We start from the raw sequence: 22,319 nt of genomic DNA, 5'->3' as shown, positions 1-22,319 counted from the left end.
AATGTTTCAAGTAGGTAAAGAAATCTATTCAAACTCCTGCAATCCCAGGACAAGAGGGGAAAGAGGCCTAGATGGGGTGCAGAATAGGGTTTCCACAACAGTATACACCAGCTGTGCTCTTGGACATCAAACTGTGCTCTTGGACATCTTATAGAAGGTGAAATGTATCAAAATACATCAAAGATAGTCATGACACTGGACTGGTACGTAAGATTTCTCTGAAGCCTAGCCCTTCCTCTTCTAGAAGAACACCATCTCAATTATCTGCTCACACCTTTGGAAGAAGACTTTGTTCTTGAAAAGACAGACCAACTTGCCTTTAGATAGATACCTGCTTAAAAATATTTTTTGAGTAAGAGATTTTGCTTTTACCTTTGTTCATGGGATCTCAAATAGGCAAAGTAGTCTACATTTAGCAGTATTAATGGCTATCTCATGGAGAGGTAGAAGTTATTCGCTAGTCTTTTCTCTAATGGCATCCTTAACACCCATTCCAAAGAAACCTCAAGAATCAAGTGAACTCTTTAGAAATGTTGTCCCTTAAAATGTTATGTATGGAGCCTGGGCAAACAGTCGCATGAACTGACACCAGCTATCTCTTGGGCTCTCCTCTACCACAAGATAAACCTAGCATAAAATCTTCCTACTTGAAACTCACAGATCTTAAGTTGAAAGTATTGTGAGTGATGCTTGAAAGGAATGGCTTGACAAAACTCATGGAAAAGCAAAGCAGTATCAAAAGAAAACATGGCTTGGAGGGCAATAGAGGCACCTACGTTTCGGAGAGTTCAGAAGAAAGAATATGTTTGGAATTGCATTGTAGGATGTGGGCCCCAGAGTTGCCAAGAGAGAAGCCCACCCCCCAACCACAAGTTCCTGACCAGTAAAAAGAGCCCTTCTGAAGCAGAGGTGCCAAGTTTAACGAATAACAGTGATTAACTGCACAGGATGACAGAGTTAAGACCGTTGCTCATCTCCCTTCTCTCCATCCCTCCCCAAAGAGGTGGTGACCTGCTGAGTTGAACAGTGGGACATACAGAGTGCTAGCTACCACACAGTCATGTATAAAAGGGATGAAAAAGGCCCTCAGAGCTTAAATTGCAACAAAATGGACAAACAGTTAGGAATTAAAGAAGAGTTGGAAGAGATGGTATTTGTGGTTTGACATATTAGACTTGAATGTGACCCCCTTAAAGACAGATATTACCAGAGTGTGTTAAGGAAAGAGAAGACCACTGCTATTTTAACCGCATGCGTGCGGGCGGAATTCCGCTCGTACGCTGAGATTTTTAAAAGCGCACTTTACGGGACGAGCTGGGCTCGTCATCAGCGTGCGAGGAGGCTACCTCATGACGAGCCCAGCTCGTCATCAGCGTGGAAGGGGTTAAGACATACTCAAAAAGAAAAGTTGGTTGTCAAGGCACACCAAATTCATCGGGACCTTACTTCTCGAAGTCATTCTAGACCTTTTCTTCTTCTGCCTTACAGGAGATCTGAGAGGGCATAAGAGACACATTCTCTCCCAATCCTTAAGAGTACGCCTAGACAGGTTTCTGCAGTGTTGGCAAGCATCAGAGGAGTGAGCTTCAGGGAGGCAGAGTATACACACTGAGTGTGTGTTAGTCTTGGCCTTCTTGCCACAGGAGAGGCAATGATCAAAAAGAGAAGGCATTTTCCGACAGAAAAAATGCTAAGTTCCTGTCAAAAAAGTTAGTTCCTCACTCTACAAGGTGAAACTACGTCGGGTGAAGGTAAAAAGTTACTTATAAAAGTGAAAATTGACAAAACGTCACCTTTAGTCAGAGCTGAAATCTCCAGGGTTGTCACTGAAGGAGCAGGAAAGAACAACTGACCTAACTGTCACCCTGAGGCATGATGGAAAGCTAGGGGTCATAGCTGCCTTAAAGGCACAGTGCCAGTTTTTTTAATCTTTACTATTGCTTTCATTTTCTATGTTGTTCAATGCAGCCTTTAGGCTAATAATGACTGCTGTTTTGCAGATGGAGTTTTTAAATTCTACCCATTAAACAGAATTCAAGTGACACTTTTCCTCCTGTTGTCTATTTTCTATATTGTATGGTGTCAAAAACTGTTTTGTCAGTGCATTGATTAGCCTTTTTTGTTGCCATATGGGAGGCTGCATTGATGTGTGAAAAAAATAATAATAAATATATATATATATATATATATATATATATATATATATATATATATATATTACGCTCGACTCTCCCAAAGTCCAAAAGAAAGAGGCAGCACTCGCGGATCAAAGTGAAACCAGGATTTAATCAGAGGGAAAAAGAAAAGCACAGACGCGTTTCGGCGTGAGCCTTCGTCAGTGTGTCATTCGTCCACATCTAACAGTCCATGTTATAAACATGCACACAAACCATAAGCATTGTCATGGACATAGGACTACACCCCTTACGCCGCTGTGGGCGCCATCTTGGAATGGTGTTCTCTCCAAGGGTCTATACAGATTTAAACATGAAGTGATCATGGTTAAAAATAAAGCCGTGGATCGGCAAGTGTCCTATGACATGTATATACAATGCTAATATAGTCACATCAGTGCAAAGAAAACATACAAGAAGTCATATAAATTCTCAAGCACATGAAAGCAAAAAACGAAAAGAATCAAAAAGGAATACACACACACACACACACACAAATAAATAGAGATATATACATATACATACACACACACATATACATACACACACAAACACATATATATATAGAGCTGTGTGTATATATATATATATATATATATGTTGTCATATATAATCTTTTATGGTTTTCCAGGGTCCCAGCGCATGGATGGGAATATACAGTACTTATGACTATTGATGAGGATCCCTTGGAAAAGAACTTCCCATTTAAGCAGTATCTATCTCAGTCATTTCAGAGTCAGAATGGGAAGAGTGCATGTCGAAAGATCAAACTTTGAAGTCAGTTAGGGAAAAAATGATTGAGGGCAGGCCAAAGAAATGGTAAGACCTTCAATCATACTGGAACATATGGGATGAGTTATCCTTAGACGTAAAGTTTAACCTAAGGGAAGGTAAAATTGACACCAAAGGTATCAAGGAACACACTGGAGACATAGCCCATTAAGTCCACGTAGGGAGACGCTTCAGAAAAAGCAAGGTGAGAGCAGATTATTGGTTCCCAATATGAACTTATTACTGGAAAATAAAGTCAAAGACTGTCCTGCATGTAGTTTAAGTGACAAATCACATAATACTAGAAAGACCCCGTTGATCTCAGTTGAAGTGCCCTGCATTCCAAGGAACAAATTAGGCTTAGACATAGTAGGTTCAATTCATGCTTCTGGTCTATTTTAGTATTGGTTGGGTACTACTCACATTGGGTTTCAACAAAGTTTGCAAGTACCATCAACACAAATTCTCTCAATTTCTTGTCTGATACTTTTGTATCTGAAGGTATTCCTAGAACGCTGATCAATGGCAAAGGGATCCAATTTGCATCAGAGGAAATGAAGAAATATATCATTTATTTATTTTGAAGGTTTTGTATAGCGCAAACAAGACCCTTACGGGTATCAGAGCGCTTTACCGTGGAGATGTGATAGATAACAAGCATAGAGAGCTATAGGGGAGTCTAATACAAAATAGTCACTAATACTATATAAATAAATGTATTACAGGTGTATATGGAAAGTTCAGGTAAATTTAGCCATGAGAATAGCTTTCACTTCTTTTCTGAAGAATGCGGTAGAAGGATTCTGTCTCGTTTCTGGGGGCAGAGCATTCCAAATCCTTGGAGCCATTCCTGAGAAGGTGCGGTTGTATGTTTTCTTCTTGACAAATCACTGTGGTTTCAGTAGAAGATTACTGGAGCTCCTGTTAGATCTGTTACCACACGAGAGCATCAGTTTCTGAGCGAGATAACTCGGAGTTTTGTGATGTAATGCCTTGTGGGTCATACAAGCGATTTTCAGATAAATTCTTGCCTTGAAAGGTAGCCAGTTGAGGGCTCGCAGGTCAGGGGAGATGTGACTGTTTCTTTTGGAGGCTGTGATGAGTCTAGCAGCTGCGTTGTTTGAGGCTCTACGAGGGGCCGTCGTCGATCTGGGAAGGCTGCATAGAGTGTCACTCCCATATTCCACTCTAAGGACAACTAGAGCTTAAACTGCCTGTTTGAAGTCATTTGCGGGTAGGAAGGCTTTCAGTCTTCTCAAGGTTTTCATTTGAAAATGTGCTCCTTTTGTAGAGGTGCTAGTGTGTTTTTGTATATTTAGATTTCTGTCCAAAGTCACTACCAACGATTTAGCTGAGTCGATAATGAGGGGTTGACCTTTGAGTGCTGTTAGGTGGTTCATCCATTCGAGGATGGTGGTCGATTGGTTGGGAGAGGAATTCCGTTTGGAGGGTGTTTAGTTTCAGATGCTTTTTGGCTAGCCAGCTCTGTGTTTTTTGAAGCGTTGAATTGAGGGATTTAATGTCTTCAAGTGAGTGGATCTTTATGTAGAGCTGTGGGTCATCTGGGTACATGTGATAATGGACCTTCAAGGAGCTGAGAAGATCGATGAGTGGTTCCATGAACAGGTTGAAAAGTGTGGGTGAAAGGGATGATCCCTGCGGTACTCCTAAAGTGACTGGGATGAGCTTGGATAAGGATTGATTACCCTTGAATATTTGTGATCTATTCTCTAGGAAGGAGGTGACCAATTTTGAACAGATCAAGATAGTCCAATTCTGTAGTTCAAGAGATCAATCAAGTTGTCGTGTTGAACAGTGTCAAATTATGGATCTTGCTATCCAACAAGACAACATGCAATGAGGCATTATCCCAGAGCTAACAGACTAGAGGAGCGCACTAACATAATGCTCAAAGATTCATTACAGTTAGCCATTGCATCTGCAAAACTCATTTTTCAAACCATAAAAGAAATATTTTGGTCACATCACACCACCTTAAATAGGGTCACTGGATTTTCATCATTTACTTTGCTCAGAGGCTGGAAAATAGGTTCTAAATTAACACGGAATTGGCTATTTGAAGTCAAAAATGTTAAAGTGGATAAGGAGGAGGTGAGGGAGAAAATTCTCAGCCATCAAAACAGATACAAAGAGGTATAACATGAAATGTTGAGTTAAGACACAAAAGTGGAAAGTGGTACAATGGGTTCTGGTCAAAACAAGTTCAATAGGTTTTACAAACCAGAAAGAATCAAAGAAGTCAGGCGAAATGGGGTAATCTTGGAAGATGGTCACATGTGGAGCATAGGTAGACTGGCACAAGGTGCAGGGAACCTCTTATCCAATAGAGAATAAGCTTATCGAGGGAATGACCATAGTGAAATCTCCAATAAAAGAGAACAAAAGAGTTGTACACCCTCCTGTGTTGACTCGCAACTACTTAATGCATTAACCAGAACATTGTTGTTTTTAACCAAGTAATGCAATGTCTATTCTTCTACAGATTCGGTTGTTAATAGCATATCCTCATGAATGTTGACTGTTAATATTACATTTAGAAATGTACCTTAAATTATCTTTCCTTTTGGAGATCTCCTATTATTTATATTTATTGTTACGCTTCAACTATTTTGTTCCTTTTATCTGTGCCACAGTTTCATGTATTTATGGTGGGAAGAGGTTTGCAATTATACTCTTGTTGGTATATCGCCTTCTGCATGTGGTTTATCCTTTGGAATCTTCAGGTAGAATTCATTTTAGAATGTGAGGAAATCCTATGAGAAAGCTGCATGGCAAGACACAAGACGCACCTACATAGTATTTTTAAATAAAATCCTCAACATATATAATTTAGGGGGGTCTTTATTACACTCTTACAGGGAGTTGGAAAGGGACTCTTCAATCCTTCCCCTAAGCTGCAGATCATCTCTACAAATTATGGCAGGAGACCTGCTGGCAAAATAGTCAGTTAACCACTGTATGGGAATCATAAAGAGACACAATTCAGGGCAGCATATAGGTGTTTTCAGATTTTTTTTCTCCCATAGGAGAATCAAGCAGCAATAAATAGACAAAGGGTTGAAAAGTGGCTCCTTGTGGTGAATAAATGTTGAAAACAGAAGAGACCGTTACAAAATGTAACGTTAACTGGGTCCACTCAACACTTTGAAGAAACCTCTAGATTTACAGTAAATCCGAAGAAGACTAGGGGAACCTTCTTTGTATTTGACCAGCGCAGCACTCCTGGCACCTTTTTCTGTTATTTGAGTGCACAGCAGCCACTTTGGATCGATAAATGATGTATGCTAAGATTGAGCTAAACCACCATCTCAGACAGAGTTCTGTCAGAATTAGGTCACAGGGGTAAACAGGGAAAAGATGCACTGTATGCTGGGGGTGCACTATTGGCAAAATGTTCAATTGTACTTTACGGTCAAATATAGATCCACAGGACTCGTGTGAAAAATGTTTTTACTTATGCCTCCTTGCTTTCCTGTCAAATTCATGAGATGTGGAGTAGAGTAAACAGTTTATTGTGTTTCAGTACCTTCCCACTTTTTGCCCCTTTTAAGCGATTAGATGCTGGTTTGGTGCACTGAGGCCTGCCAACCGGACCTCCATGCCAGTGCTCCTTCCTTGATACAAGGTGATGTCTAATTGTAACACAATTGGCAAAAGAACATTAGCACCCCTGTAAAGCCCTAGTAAACAGGACCCCTGGTACTAAGGGCATGGGTACTAAAGAGGGTCCTTAAAGGCAGCAGCATGTCGTATGCCATCTTAAGGGACACACAAAAATTTCACACAGACTGCAATTACAGACTGCGTGACATGGTGCAAACCAGGAGTAAAAATATGACATGACACACTCCTGTTTGTCATGCAAAAGTCACTGCATCTAATATGTTTAAGTCACCCCTGGAGCAGACCTTTGAGCCCTAAGGCAGGATGCATTATATTTTATGTGAGGACATATCTACATGAGCAGATATGCCCCTGTGATGTCTAGTTCTATTACTAGTCAACAGGGAAGCCATCTTAAGGTATGTACTGGGCATTGGTCAAAATGAGTTACCCAGCTACATAATGATTTCATGGATATATATAGTATTTGGTATCAAACACCTCCTATTAATAAACCCACACTTATTCCAGCGATGGGTTTATTAATACATGCACCCAAAGGGTACCTTAGAGGTACCTCCTGAACGCTACTAGTCCTCTAGTCGGCTGGCTAAATGGTCTTATCGAGCCTGCCACCACAGAAGAGTTTCTGACCACCTAAGAGGCAGGGAGCCCCACTCTCAGAGGTCAGGAACGATGCTTGCTTGGGCAAGAGTTATTTACACCTCCTCCAGCAGGAAGAATAAAAAATCAGCATATCGAGGCCAGAGGCTTCGAAGCCTCTGCCACCTTCAATATGCGATTCTGGCTTCCCCCAGGCCTGAAGGATGCCACCCCCTGCCCTGGGGCCCATTTGCACCAGGACAGGTGGGAAATGTAATATTCAGGAGGCATGTTGCACTGCCAGGCTGGACCCACTTTTAAGATGGGCTGCCTAAAGTGAACACAAAAGAAGGATTCCACCATGCTGAGTGTGGTGGAATTAGGAACTCTGGGGCAGGGTGATGTCCACTCCCCACAGAAAGTGGTCATCTAGGAGGTGTAGTGACACCAGAAATAAGAAGCCCATTGGCTATGACCCCTCACTCCTCTTAACGCACATAAATTGAGTATTTAGGTGCCCCCCCCCTGACACCAGGAAATCAGATTTGGCTACTGAGAGATAGAGGGAAGAAAAAGGTCAAAAGAAAGCGAAAACTGAAGACCTGCACCACAGTTTGGCAAAATACTCTACCACGCTGCTTGCACTTCGACCATCACTAGGACAATTTCACCAAGAGCTGGACATTTTCCCCAAACTCTTGGTGGATTGCCAGGCACCTCAACAACCAGCAACATTATCCCTTGGAGCAGATGAACTGCTTTCCTGAACCTTCACTAGAATCCTAACAAAGGTTCAAGGTGACAACACATTCAACACATTTTTAAACAGAAAATCAAAAAGCCTAAAAAGAACATTCTAATATGAAAAAAAATGTTTTATCACAATGAAGAAACAGGAAAGAAAGAAAAAAAAAAAGAAAAATGGGGGAAAAAAGAGAAGAAAAATAAGAAAAAAAGGAAAACCATGTGTGAATATATACAATTCATAGAAAAAGTTTTATTAACAATAATAAATAATAAAATCTTAAAACATTTGAGACAAAAGGCACTCAACACAATAGAGAAACCAAGACCTATAAGCAGTGCAATGTGTAAACAGACAACCGGCTGAAGAAAAAAGGTTTACAAAATCAGACGTTCAGGAGAAAACTGAAACAACACAAAGCAAACAAAGCATTCTCTTCAATTTCGGCCACGTGTGTCAACAGCGTTTCGACCATAGTAAAACGTAATGGTCATCATCAGGACAAACGGTAATTCTATGAGTGTCCGTACCAGTTTCAACATCTATTGTTAAGATAGACCCAACCGAAAGTACAACGATCGTATGGAGTCCACCCAGAAAATGACTTCTGTAAATTGAAGATCCAGAGATGCTGGATTGTAATCCCAGGAGCTTATTTATAAATTCAAGGGTTCCAGGAGTGGGGGAATTAATGGAACAGCCTATACCTTCAAATAGTTTTCATAAGCCAAGTTAATTGGCAGAAGGCTTAAACATCTGTGTTAGTAAATCGCATAATTACAGGGCTATACTCATGAAGTGTCAGTCGCCTTTAATAAATTGGCACCAACATATAGGGGACAGGGCTCACAGGCTTAGTCTAGCCCAACAGGTTCTGCAGCACGCTGACCACATGAATAACTGCTGTGAACATTCAGGCACCGCAAAGCCATGATGCCTTTTCTGGCGCGCCGAAGGAGCAGCGTAACAAGAGAAGGTATTCGTGCTCCAGAGGTCAAATCAGACTCCTTGCCAAGTCTGGAGAAGTTAAGACCCCCAGGTGCCACCCAGCACCAATACCCTGGGTACCAGAGCAGTTGCAGCAACCAAGGACTGTTGGTGGTCCAATCCAGCATCCAACAGCACAAGGACAAACCAACTGTTGAGGGACGTCAGGATCCACAAGGCCAGCACTGAGGGTGGCCTTGCTGCCCTGTTTACCCTCTTTAACAGGTCACAATGAAACACAGTGAGTCTCGACCCCACGCCTCAATGCACCTCAGTAGCCGAGAGCCACAGCCTGGGTCCGAGGGAGGCGACTGTGCCAACAGACTCCTGAGACCCTCAAAACCTGAGCCCACCCCTGAGTTTGGCCAGACTGGTTCCACAATCGCAGTCTGCTACCTCTTGCTGCAGGGACAGAGAACCGCAAGAGTCTTCAGCAGCACAACCTTCTTGGACAAAGCCCAACTGACAATGTTCCGGCATGCCCAAGACCCTCAAGACCAGAGTCCCCCTTTCAGTTTCGCCAGACTGCCCCCCCACCCCCTGTCCCTTGCTTGCAGCCTCTTTTCCACAGTACTGTTTTCCACTGAAGTGAACGGAGCACCAGATGACGAAGCGCACATCTTCACCCGGACGCCACATTGCTGACTGAGGTGACCTGTTGGTGCTGCCTTGGACCTTGCGCCATACTCACCTTATGTCGAGGAGAACAATCCTGTCCGTCATTGATAAGTGACCCTATGCTGTATATGTTTATTCCCCATAGGATAACAGTGCTGCTTGAAGTTCACGGTATAAGTGTATTTTACTGGGACTTAAAAACTGATAACTCGAAAAGTACTTACCCGATTACGATGATCTTGGTGTACAAATTCAAATTAAAAAGAAAATACATTTAAAAAAATGATATTTTTTATAAATTGTAGTCATATTTTTTTATTGAGTGTGTGTCTCGTTTACTGGCTCCGTGTGTGCAATAAATACTTAACATAATCCTCTGATAAGCCCAAACTGCTCGCCCACACTATCACAAAAGAGAGCATTTGGTATTATTATTTAGCCCCTGTAAGTCAATAAGTGTTGCCTGGACTCTCTGCACAGTGTACCTCGTTTTGGTGCACTATAAAGAGCCAGCTTCCTACACTGAGGCATCCAACAAATTAAGAATAAAAGCTATCAAAGCATGTACTGCAAAGGTACAGCACACACAAGCAGTCAGACAATGTTAGTGGCCGAAACTATGTAAACAAAGCTGCCGGCAGGTAGTGCAGGTTTGCCTAATGAAATGTCAGCAGCAGCTGTTACCTTTTAATAGCCAAATGATTGCATATTTTGGTGTTTTGGCAAGTCTACGGATATGGACACTAAATCAGAGGGGGCCCCTGAATCAAATAGGGCAGAGAAAAGTCAGGGGAAACAAGCAAGCTACTCAAAACAAAATTCCGCTACGATAATACTTAACATGCGCTATAAATCGCTAATATACAAACACCCATGGAGTATAAATCATGAATTATATGTGGTCCATAGAGTAGAAACAACACTGATGCACGTTTCGGTGATCGGCCCGGTCTCTAGATCCGATGCGAACATGCTACGCTGAGGGATGCTGTTTCAGAAGCGTATCGCTATCCCTGCCCCCATGCCCTGGATGCTGACTGCAACTCTTTCTCTGAGCGTTTCCTTGCCCCAGCGCCTCTGAATTAATCCAGATACACGATCGGATTTAATTTGATATACTCAAGTCTCCTCTACAAATAAGTACTCTACTTTGATCCTAGTCTCTTGTTCTGCAAACTTGAGATCCTCCTAGTTGGTCTCCTGTGTTTGGCTTGTACGACAGCCACGCCTCTAGATCTTTCCTATCACCGAAACGCGCGTCGGCGTTGTTTCTACTCTATGGACCACATCTAATTCATGATTTATACTGAATATGCTACTTACCAGTGTGCATCTGTTCTTGGCATGTAGGGCTGCTAACATTCATATCTTAGCATTAGATCGCCGCCTAGTGTTGGGTCCGGATGATCGCACATTGTTGTCCTGGAAGAGTCTTCGAAGTATCCTGAGATAGGTGGCTCCTCCCCTGGACTGCAGTGCGCATGGGCATCGGCTCCATCCCCAGATTGTTTTTCGCCATTGTGGCAGAAGATGGAGTGAAAAGTGTAAAGGATGTCCATGCTAATGACTGAATACAATAGTATATCTGCAGCTGCAACAGGCACCGGGGAGGAGGGTGGGCGATATGAATGTTAGCAGCCCTACATGCCAAGAACAGATGCACACTGGTAAGTAGCATATTCAGTTCGAGGCATGTGGGCTGCTAAATTCATATCTTAGCATAGAATACATAGCAGTCCCTCCATCAGCGGCGGTTGCCCGTGCCAGCTGCAGAAACCTGAAAGAGTGTCTTGAGAACAGCCTGTCCTACAGCAGCTTGCTGCTTGGAATGCACATCAACACAGTAGTGTTTTGTAAAGGTATGTGGTGTAACCCACGTGGCTGCTCTGCAAATGTCCTCTAAAGGAATGTTCCCTAGGAAAGCCATGGATGCCCCCAATTTGCGTGTGGAGTGCGCTCTTGGGGGTATCGTTAGAGTGCGCTTGGCCTTTTGATAACATATTTGGATGCACTTAACAATCCACCTGGCTATTCCTGCTTTGGAAATAGGGTTGCCTTTGTGTTGTGGCGCGAAGGCAACAAAAAGTTGTTTTGTCTTTCTAAAGGGTTGTGTCCTGTCTATGTAGTACATCAACGCCCTCCGTACATCTAAGGTATGGAGCATTCTTTCCGCTACCGTTTGTGGGTTTTGAAAGAATGCCGGCAAGTCAATAGTTTGGTTGAGATGAAACTGTGACACCACCTTCGGAAGGAATTTGGGGTTAGTGCGTAGCACTACCCTATTTGGATGAATCTGAATGAAAGGCTCTTGGATTGTGAGCGCTTGTAGCTCACTAACCCGCCTTAGTGACGTAATAGCTATTAGGAAAGCTACTTTCCACGTTAGGAACTGGAGTTCACACGAGTGCAGTGGCTCAAAAGGTGGTCCCATCAGTCTGGTGAGGACCACATTGAGGTTCCACACCGGAGCTGGCGGTGTTCTTGGGGGAATGACTCGTTTCAGACCTTCAAGGAAAGCTTTAATGGCAGGCACTCTGAAGACAGAGAGATGCTGCCTGTTCTGAAGATAAGCCGCTATGGCGGATAGATGTATCCGAATGGAAGTGTACGCTAGATTGCACTTGTAAAGATGCAAGAGATAGCAAATGATGTCAGGGATAGATGCATCTAGCGGGTTGATGTCATTGGCTGTACAGTAAATGACAAAACGCTTCCATTTCGCAGCATAGCATGCTCTGGTAGTTGGCTTCCTTGCCTCCTTGATGATGTCCATGCATTCCGGAGGTAGGTTAAGGTATCCAAACTCTAGGACTTCAGGAGCCAGATCGCCAGGTTGAGCTGTTGCGGATCTGGATGCTGAATTTCTCCATGGTTCTGCATCAAAAGTCTGGGCGTGAGGCGCAGTCTTTGATGCGGCACCACTGAGAGTTCGAGGAACGTGGTGTACCATGCTTGGCGCGCCCACGTTGGAGCAACTAGGATGAGAGTCATCGCGTGCTGCCTTAGCTTTCTTGCCACCAGCGGTATCAGAGGGGCTGGCGGAAAAGCGTACGCAAATTTGCCTGACCAGTTCATCCATATCGCATTCCCCTGCGACTGTGGGTGAGGGAACCTGGCGGCAAAGTGTTGGCATTTTGCGTTTTCTTTTGTGGCAAACAGGTCTATCTCCGGATGACCCCACTGCTGGAAGTACGGGTGGAGGACAGATGGGTGTATCTCCCACTCGTGCATTTGATGGCTGTACCTGCTGAGCAGATCCGCCATCTGATTGTCCTTTCCCGGGAGGTGTTCTGCCATGAGGAAAATGTTCCTCTGAATGGCCCACTTCCACATGCTCTGAGCCAGATGAGACAGCTGTGGCGAGTGGGTGCCCCCCTGCTTTTGAATGTAGTACATCGCGGTCATGTTGTCCGTCCGGACTAACACTACCTTGTTGCACAGATGTACAATGAAGGACTTGATCGCCATGAAGATTGCCATCAGTTCCAGATAATTGATGTGCATCCTCTGTTGTTGCGTCGTCCATAGTCCCTGCACTGTGTAATTGAGCAGATGAGCTCCCCATCCCTGGAGAGATGCGTCCGTTGTTAGGGTAATCTGTGGCACTGGCTCCTGGAACAGTCGGCCCTTGCAAAGGTTGTGTGGAGTCCACCAATGCAGAGAATCGTATGCCCGACTGGTCACCAACACTAGGTCTGTTAATTGTCCCTGAGCCTGTGTCCACTGATTTGCTAAGCACTCCTGGAGCGGGCGCATATGTAACCGTGCGTGAGGGACTATGAAGATGCAGGAGGCCATCATGCCTATCAACTGCATGAACACTCTCGCTGGAAGCGAGTGTTGTGGTCTGAACTTCTGGATTAGAGACTGCATGCTGTCTATCCTGACTTGGTTTGGTTGAGCCATGGCCGTCAGGGTATTGATCGTCGCACCTAGAAACTGCCGGACATGTGCCGGCTGAAGATGCGACTTTGGGTAGTTCAACGAGAAACCTAGATTGTGAAGGAGGTGAATGGTGGTCGACATGTCCGCGGCGCACTGTCGTTCCGACTTGGCTTGAACGAGCCAGTCGTCCAGGTAGGGGTAGACATGGATGTTCTGCCTCCTGAGGTGCGCTGCTACTGTCGCCAGACACTTGGTAAACACCCTTGGGGCTGTGGTGACTCCGAAGGGTAGGACCTTGAACTGGTAATGCTTGCCTTGAAGAGTGAACCTGAGGTATTTCCTGTGGGACGGGTGTAGTGGAATGTGGAAATACGCATCCTTGAGATCTAAGGTTGCTAAGAAGTCCCCTTGGTTTAACAAGGGAAGAATCTGTTGCAGTGTAAGCATATGGAAATGTTCTGATAGTATGTACAGGTTGAGGGGACGTAGATCTAGAATGGGTCTGAGAGATCCGTCCTTCTTTGGAATAAGGAAGTACAGGGAATATACCCCTGTGCCTTCCTCTCCCACCGGCACGAGCTCGATTGCGCCTTTGTGCAGCATCGCCACTACTTCCTGCTGCAATAAGTGCAAGTGCTCTGCGGACATAGGCCTTTGCCTTGGCGGAATGTTGGGTGGAGTGGATTTCAACTCTAGGCAATAACCATACTGGACTAGTTGTCGCACCCACCTGTCTGTGGTGATGTTTCTCCAGACGGGCAGGAACTGCTGCAGTCTCCCCCCGACAGGTGTTAAGTGGTCGGGGGGCAGTGACAGAGAGTCACTGTTTGCTTGGGGTAGAGGAGCGGGAGTTGTTGTTTCCTCTGCCGCGACCTCTGTTGCTGGTATTTCTGTAACCTCCCTTGTTCTATTTTGTGAACGAGGATTGTGCTCCACCTCTTGAGAATTGCGATTGTTGACCCATTTGTCCTCTGGTGACTCCACGTGCACCTGAGCGACGAAAATTATTGCCACGAAACTGTTGCGATTGTAGGGCCCCCATGGACTTAGCAGTTTCTGTGTCCTTTTTTATCTTTTCGAGGGTGGTGTCAACATCTGGACCAAACAGTCTATCAGGATTGACTGGCTGATTAAGGATGGTTGTCTGAATATCAGGTTTAAACCCTGATATGCGGAGCCAAGCTTGTCGTCTTAGCATGACGCTAGTGTTGATCGCTCTAGCTGCTGTGTCTGCGGCGTCAAGTGCACACTTGATGGCTGCGTTGGAGATCAGTTTCCCTTCCTCTATAAGCAGTTTGGTGCCCTCTTGAAACTTTGGAGGCAGGTGTTGTACAATCTGCTCTAGGGTGTCGTAATGCGCCCTATCGTAACGTGCTAGGAGTGCTTGTGTATTCGCAATACGCCAAAAGTTGGCAGCCTGTGCCGCCACTCTTTTGCCCCCTGCCTCTAGCACTTTGGACTCCTTGTCTGGGGGAGGAGCTTCACCCGTTGTCTGGGAGTTGGCCCGTTTTCTGGCATTTGCGACCACAAGAGAGTCTAGTGGCAACTGTCCCCGAATGTATGCAGGGTCTGCAGGTGCTGGTCTGTACTTTTTCTCGATACGTGGATTAACCACTCTCGCTCTGGTAGGTTCTTTAAAGATGTCAGCTGCATGCTTGAGGACTCCCTTGAGCATAGGCAGCGTTTTCACAGTTCTTTCAGAGACTGAAAAAGTATCAAAGAGAAAGTCCTCTTCCACTGGGTCAGCATGCATGTCCACATCATGATTAGCAGCTGCCCTCTCAATGAGTGCATGAAAACCTGCAGAATCCTCTGTTGGGGATGCACGTGCACTGAAAGCCTGTGGGTCTTGCCCCACACTTTGGGTGCCTTGGTCACCAATGTCATCATATGCATCTGGATGTGCATCTGGTTCATTGATGGGGAAGGTGTATTGGTCATCTTCATCATATCCCTCACCCTCAGAGTGTTCTGGTGAGGGAGTAGGGCTTCTTCTTGGAGGAGGCTGGATAGGTTCTATGAGGCTAGAAGCGTCCTGAGGAACCCTCTTCTTCTTTAGAGGGATGACATAGGAGTCCAGAGGCTCCGAAGTGATCCTCCTTTTGTATAGGGTTAATTTGCCAGTGTTGGCGTCGATGAAGTGCTCAGAATCGTCCTCTGATTCGAGTTCTCGACCTGAAGGTACCCCTGCCGTAGAAGAATCAGACTTCTTTGGCGTCGATTTCGTAGAAAAGGCCTTCGGAGCCTCTTTCGGCGGCAGAAGGAAGAGAAGCTTACTCTTAGGCTTTGCCGGAGTGTCTTTCGGCGTCTGAGGCGACGGCAACGGAGCCGACGTAGCAGCGGCCTTGTCTCTGATTCTCTGTAGCGAAGCGGCGATGGGGGACACTTCACTTACAGTGGCCTTTGGCGCTGACGAGGATGCCTTGACCTTCCCCTCGGATCCGACGTCATGGTGGCCTTTCTGAGTCTTGGACGCCGATGCAGTTGCCGCTGACCCAGAGTCCTTGGATCGATGCGCAGATGTGCCAGCCGTCGATCCGTGTGCTTGTGTCGCCTCCGACTCCACTACGCGACCGACGAACGGAGTCCCAGTCGGAACCGGAGCCGTGCCGCTGGCCTTGGCGTGCTTAGACGGTGTCGCAGCGGTTGATCCGTGCCGACCACCCTTCTTAGAGGATCCCTCCTCTGGCGCCGATTTTGACCCTATGGAATCGACCGACTTCTTCGACTTCTGTGGACCGGAGGTCGACGGAGCCGATGCGGCGGCGGGTGCAGTAGTTTTCTGTTGGCCGGCCGCCATTTTAGGGACGCTCGAGTCCTTAAGTTTCGGTTTCGTTTTCGGGTCGGCCATTTTAGGCGTAGTCGATACCGTAGGTTTCTGTTTCGGTTTCGATCCGGTCTGCCCAGCAAGTATGTCCGTGGCCGGGCCTGAAGGCGGGGCCGTGGCTTGCGGTACGGGGTCTTGGGTAAGGCCAACTGGCGATCCCGTGACCCGATCGTGATCTTCTAAACCTTCGGGGCATAGCTCGTCCCCTGAGCTATCTGCCGCGGCCCCATAAATCTCTTCGACGTCCCCTACCTCGTCGACGTATTCAAGGCCTTGATCCACGACTCCGTCGTCGTCTACCGGATCCGCCTCGACCTCCGTTTCGGGTGGGGATATTTGGAGATGATGACCCTGTTCATCTTCTTCTTGGTCGCCGAAGATGTTTTCTGGATCCGGGGCCGCTTGTCTGGCCTCCAGGCGCACCGCGCGCCGAAGCTTGAGAGTCTTTTTCGACCTGAATTGAGCGCAAGCCTTACACTTGCCGTCGTCATGGTCCGGTGAAAGGCATTTGTTACAGACCGGGTGCAGGTCTATATGTGGGTACTTGGACCCACAGAGCGGACAGTACTTAAACGGACTCCGCTCCATGCTGGAAAGTCGTGGTCGTGTCGCGATGAGAAGGCCTCGATGTCCGAAGAGTGAAAAAACTCCGCTGAATCCGACTCCAAGAGTCAGAAGAACTCGAGACCGTGCGCAAACAATACCGACGCTAAAAATACAAGGCCTTTTGGCCTTAAAAAGTTAGTTTTACTCGGTTCCGACAGAGAGAAGTCGAGACCGCATCCGAACCCAATGGCGGAAAAAAACAATCTGGGGATGGAGCCGATGCCCATGCGCACTGTAGTCCAGGGGAGGAGCCACCTATCTCAGGATACTTCGAAGACTCTTCCAGGACAACAATGTGCGATCATCCGGACCCAACACTAGGCGGCGATCTAATGCTAAGATATGAATTTAGCAGCCCACATGCCTCGAACTCTTGGTTATCATCCTAATTCTAATGCATCTTGAGGACCCTCGATATATTTGGCGCTACTTAAATGTTGGAGTATTCATCTGTTTTTAGATTATGATCATTGTCATCTCTATCTGTTAAAATTGGTCCATTTGTTCTTATCTCTTGTATTGTTGGTATGAGTATGATTGAATTCCTGATTTTCAGGATGTGTTGGTACGTGAGAGTATGAATATGTTGGTATGAATGCATGAGTGAATGTGGCGTGGGATTTTATATAAGGAATTATTAATACATTTTGGTATGTTTCTACTCTGTGCGTTGTGACATGCCTTTGTCATTTTAGCCAGCTCCCTGGGTGTTTGTATATTAGTGACTTATAGCACATGTTAAGTATTATGGTAGAGAAATTTTGTTTTGAGTAGCAAGTCTACGGAGATGCCAGCTGGCTGGAAAAACCTAGGCTGTTGAAAAAGGTAATAAGCATAACAATTTGTGAATGCATAAGCGAGGCAGGTCTTAGGCATGGACATGTCAAACTTGCTCCGAGACACCCAATGTCACCATGTGTATGCTTTGAAAAAATGGGTTGATTCCACAAACGTTTGCTACACTCACATTTTAAGATTACTGGGAGTGGTACTGGAAATACAGGCATTTTATTACCAAAAAAACTAAGCTGCAAATAGCCTTTACTCAGAATTCAAGAGCCATTTAAACACGATTGCCAGAATTGAGGGGGAAAGTAACGATGGCTCAAATAGATTATGAAACCACACAACCAGAGTATCAAAATGCAACAGGCACAAGGGAAACAGACATGAGTAAGCCTCACCCTCTCAGTCATAAGTGTCAACACAGACACCCCATCTTCTGTCTTTGACCGGACCATGTTCATTCCTTCACAAGGAACACGAGTAGTGCTGTCTGTTGCCTCATCTTCCATAGCCAAGCTAGTGGCTACATAGATCTCGCCTTCTTGTGGTTTTAGGGTGGTCTTGTCAGACATTGTCTCTCGGCTACCTTTTTCATTCATAGTGCTGAGGTAGTGTGACAGGATCTCGGATGCGACAACCTCCTGCACCACATCAGATTGCTGGAAGGAGACCGGTGCTTCGGCTAGACCCTCTATGGCAACAACCTGCTCTGTCAAGCCAGGGTGTTGTGGGTCGAAGGACAGTAGGCTTTGTTCCGTTTCACTCAGTAGGCTACTAATTCGGCTGCCCACCTCTCCCCTTCCACCTTTGGCACAACGACCCTGCACCACATGCACCTCCACATGCTGCCTGCTGTCTTCATGAAGGGTAGAGCCTGGAATTATGATATAGTCTGAGCGGGGTAGAATTTTTCTGAAGCCTGGAATTTCTGGAACAGCTGTATATGAGGTTGATTTGAAGTTCTGTGTCCAAAAGAAAATACTGTCATTAGCGTCAAGCAGACTGTGAAAACATGCAAAAGTTAAAGCAGGTATAAACAAAAGATAAAGGATAGATTATATCATAGGAAAAGAATAATGAATTATACATAAGGACAGTACATTGCATAAGAATCACATTGAAAAAGTAACAGAAACCAGAAACAGGAGGCAGAAACAACCCCTTTAAGTCTGCTCTTTATTCATACCCTCGAGGAAATATAACTGTTGCTGTGCATTCATACACAAGATGGAAGGGGTGGAAAGGAACAGACTGTGGGAAAGGTAATTGTGGGGAGTGGGGGTGGAGCATCACACAAGTAATAGCAAAAGAAAATACAGGTATTCTCATGGAGTGCTCAATGAATAAGAAAAAAAGCTGTTCCCTAAAGCTGTTCCCTAAGTCGCCAATCAAAAGGATGTTAAAGTGGCTATTTTCAGGGGGGAGGGGGTGACAAACAAGAAGAGGTAAGCAAGCCATCAAATAAAGAGTGACAATAAAACCAACCGATGGTAAGCAATGTGTGGGCTCTAAACCAACTGTTGGTTTTTGGTATCAGCCACATGAGGCTTTCACTCGCAAACACCTAATTAATGCTGAGGCACAGATCTCCATCAGATGCTGTACTGCCTAGTCTTCTCCTCCGGGTGTTGACAAATGCTCAATGATGAAGAACATAATACCTACAGCATATGGTAACTTTGTGGTTCTGTGTTGCTGAGAAACCATGCTCCCATGCATAAGGTTTATTTTTATAAATCATATTAATGTATTTCTTGTGCGTCCAATTGGTTCACCATAAATGAAGGAAGACTTCACCTGCCCAAAGAAGAACTAACTTGTTAATTACAGGTGCAAAACTGGTATCATGGTGCCCCAATGGCTGGGACACACCAATTATGTTATCAGAGATGGGACCAAAAAGCCCTCCTTTGTCTGATAATCTCAGAGGGCCATCCAACATCAGTATCAGCAAATCAAGTTCAAAGTCAACTGGCACTTTCCAAACAAGTCAATTTCCAAGTGTAACATATTCTGAAAGGCTTGGTCACTGAGCTAGCACATTAGGCGTGCTTTTAGTAGTCGTACCAGGATCAGTACCAGAGGAAGAAATATTAACAAAAGAAATATTTCCAACTGTGCTATTAATGGCACTTGTACTGCATGCACTACTACAAGTAGGACACAGGATTTGCTATCAGTAATAGAAGTCATAGTAGACATTTTTATAGACATACCACTACTAATATTAGTAATCTCACTCGCTGTACAACTGCTTAAATGGGTAGGACCGGTTTCACTGGAAGTACGTGCAGCACCAGTATTCTTCCAAAGGAAGCAGCTATTCTGGAATAGTAAGGTCCTGTACTAACTATCCATTAAAAAAAATAGAGTTGGACTAATAGTACTCAGTCACAGTTGAAGCAACAGAATACTTTTAGTTGTGGAGTGTAACGTAATGATAGGATGTGGTGGCAAATCATACTGCTGTAGATTTTTTTGGTAAGAAAAATATTGTGCAGAATTCTATGGACTGAAAAGACCAATGACAGTCTTGATGAAGATACAATATTTCAGGTTAATAGTATAGTATTTTTATAGCTTTGGTTATTTGAAATTAAATATGGTATCACTATTTCGACCAGAATGGGCTAAGCATTTATTTTCCAAAAACTCAATAAAACATGTGATTTAGATATTATTAAATGAATGTTACCTCACCAAGAGGACTACATTTCTCTAACATTCAGCTAGTCCGGCTGGACTATATGGTATGCCTTACACTTGTCTGCCCAAAAGGAAATGATGGTACCAATAGTAGGAGTGGATTGACAGATACGTTAAGAGGAGAACATATTTCAAGTTCTTTCTTGAAATCAATTTTATTGGGGCAAATATTGGGTACATGACAAAATGAAGAGCAACAAGAGAGTCATCAAGTTACAGGAATGCTCAATTATAGAAGAACATGAACCTCAATCGTAACATTCAGATAACACCCACCCAGCCATCATCAAAATAACAAAAAAGCTACTGTCCTGTTATTAAACTCAGTGGAGTGGGGCGGGTGGGTGGTACTGGGATGACAAAGGAGGAGGGAGACAAAGGAGGAAAAATTCTACAACACACCTAACACATTACCATTGCACACACAGAACATATTCTCACCTGCCCTCTCCACAGCCATCTGCAGAGTGAAATATCCAAACCACCTTTGAAGGTCCCAAACGAACACATTCTTTCAGCTATTATGTTCAGAATCAGACCACAACGCATCAATCGGAAAGCACCAGATCAAGGAAAGTGTTTGTTGCCACTACATGCATGAAAGGGAACAACCTACTTACCATCGGTAAAGTTCTTTTTGGTGGTTACTGTATTCAATGACAGATACTTCACCTCTGAAAAATCAAAAGCAGTGTTTCTGCACATCGTTCTACTCCAGAAGTGTTGAATGGCGTAGCCAGTACGAGCCAGCCATTCGTGCAGGGTTCAATTTCTTTTGTGAACTAATCTGTGTCTTTAGACATGGATCACATCGGCGTATTGAATCAACCAGTGTGCAGATTCCTAGATTAGGATCTAATTAGGAAGAAGCATGAAGAGGTGCTAGGGCGGTGAGCAATCTGCGATTTGATGGAGTACCCCCCAGAAGGAATGTTACTGAAGATAAGTAACTTGTTCTTCTGATGGATACTTCTAACTGCAGATTCCCCACCATGTGAAAAGGTATCAAAGTACCTCCCCAAGGTGGTGAGTCGGTGTAAAGTCTCAGAGTAAAAAGTCCTGCAAAATCCCCCTTTCGACAAGCCTGCCTGCCAAAGCACTAGTACATCGTGAATGTGTGCACGGATGCCCACGTTACTGCCTGACAGATATCCAGGACAGGCACTCGGCATGCCAGGGCAATGGTAGCAGATTCAGTCCAGGTGAAGAGGGCTGTGTTTATTGATCAGTGAGACAATAAATCTTGGGCAGGTGTCTTGGATTGCTTTAAAGAGTATGCAACCAGCTTTGAACAAGGCTCGTTGCTTCACTGGAAGCCAGTGGAGGTCTTTTAAGCAAGGGGGTGATATGCAGCGTCGATCCTTGAGATAGATGATTCTTGCTTCTTGATTTTGAATCCTCTGCAGGCGTTGTCTCTGGAATTGTGGGAGTCCAATGTAGAGCAAAGAGATGACAGAGTGCACTTCGATTATTTCATTTTCTTCGTTAATCCAGTTTTCTTTGTTTTTGCTCGTGCAAGCCCAGAATCGTGGTCTGCCCTAAGCCACGTGCTCATTCAAATGTTTAACGAAATGGGGCGACATTTCACCCCAATGCTAGACGCACTGCGTTGAAGAAAGCAACTCTGCTGCCATAAACCAATTTCATCAATGTTTATTCGTATTTCATCCAGTTTTTCACATTACCATTTTTTCTCCTCATGTCACATGAAAAGACATCTTACGTTCTTTAACACTGTTTCCTTAAAGCTATTGAAATGCCGATCCAGGCCTTATTCAGTAGCATGGAGTGCACGTAAGAATTCCACATAAGTTAATCCTGATAACCCAATGCATTTCGGGCCTAATCCTGGCCCTTCGTCAGGGGTGCTCTACAAACTAAAAACATTCTTGTGAGACCATGTATTTAAACCTGTTAAACATGTTAATAGCTTCACAAACTATTGCAAGTCCCTAGTTCTTTAACTTCTCACCATAATGTACGTCTT

The 22,319-nt window shown here is 44.7% G+C and overlaps 1 protein-coding gene across 4 annotated transcripts in view; it reads right to left on the bottom strand.

Moving 5' to 3' along the window:
* The window catches only part of HMGXB3 (HMG-box containing 3), a 526,740-nt gene that overhangs the window by 472,036 nt on the left and 32,385 nt on the right, over positions 1-22,319 (bottom strand). For 3 of the 4 annotated variants that reach the window (XM_078653572.1, XM_078653573.1, XM_078653574.1), the window contains exon 4: positions 18,025-18,588. The exons of the other annotated variant lie outside the window; for it this stretch is intronic. In XM_078653572.1, the coding sequence (XP_078509698.1) occupies positions 18,025-18,588 (564 nt within the window). The remainder of the gene's footprint in view (positions 1-18,024; positions 18,589-22,319) is intronic. 4 annotated transcript variants of the gene reach the window in all.

Source organism: Lissotriton helveticus, chromosome 7 (assembly GCF_964261635.1).
Source record: "Lissotriton helveticus chromosome 7, aLisHel1.1, whole genome shotgun sequence".
In the NCBI taxonomy this organism is placed as follows: domain Eukaryota; kingdom Metazoa; phylum Chordata; class Amphibia; order Caudata; family Salamandridae; genus Lissotriton; species Lissotriton helveticus.
The sequence above is the reverse complement of the archived record's forward strand: the minus strand, read 5'-3'. Positions and strand labels throughout refer to the sequence as shown.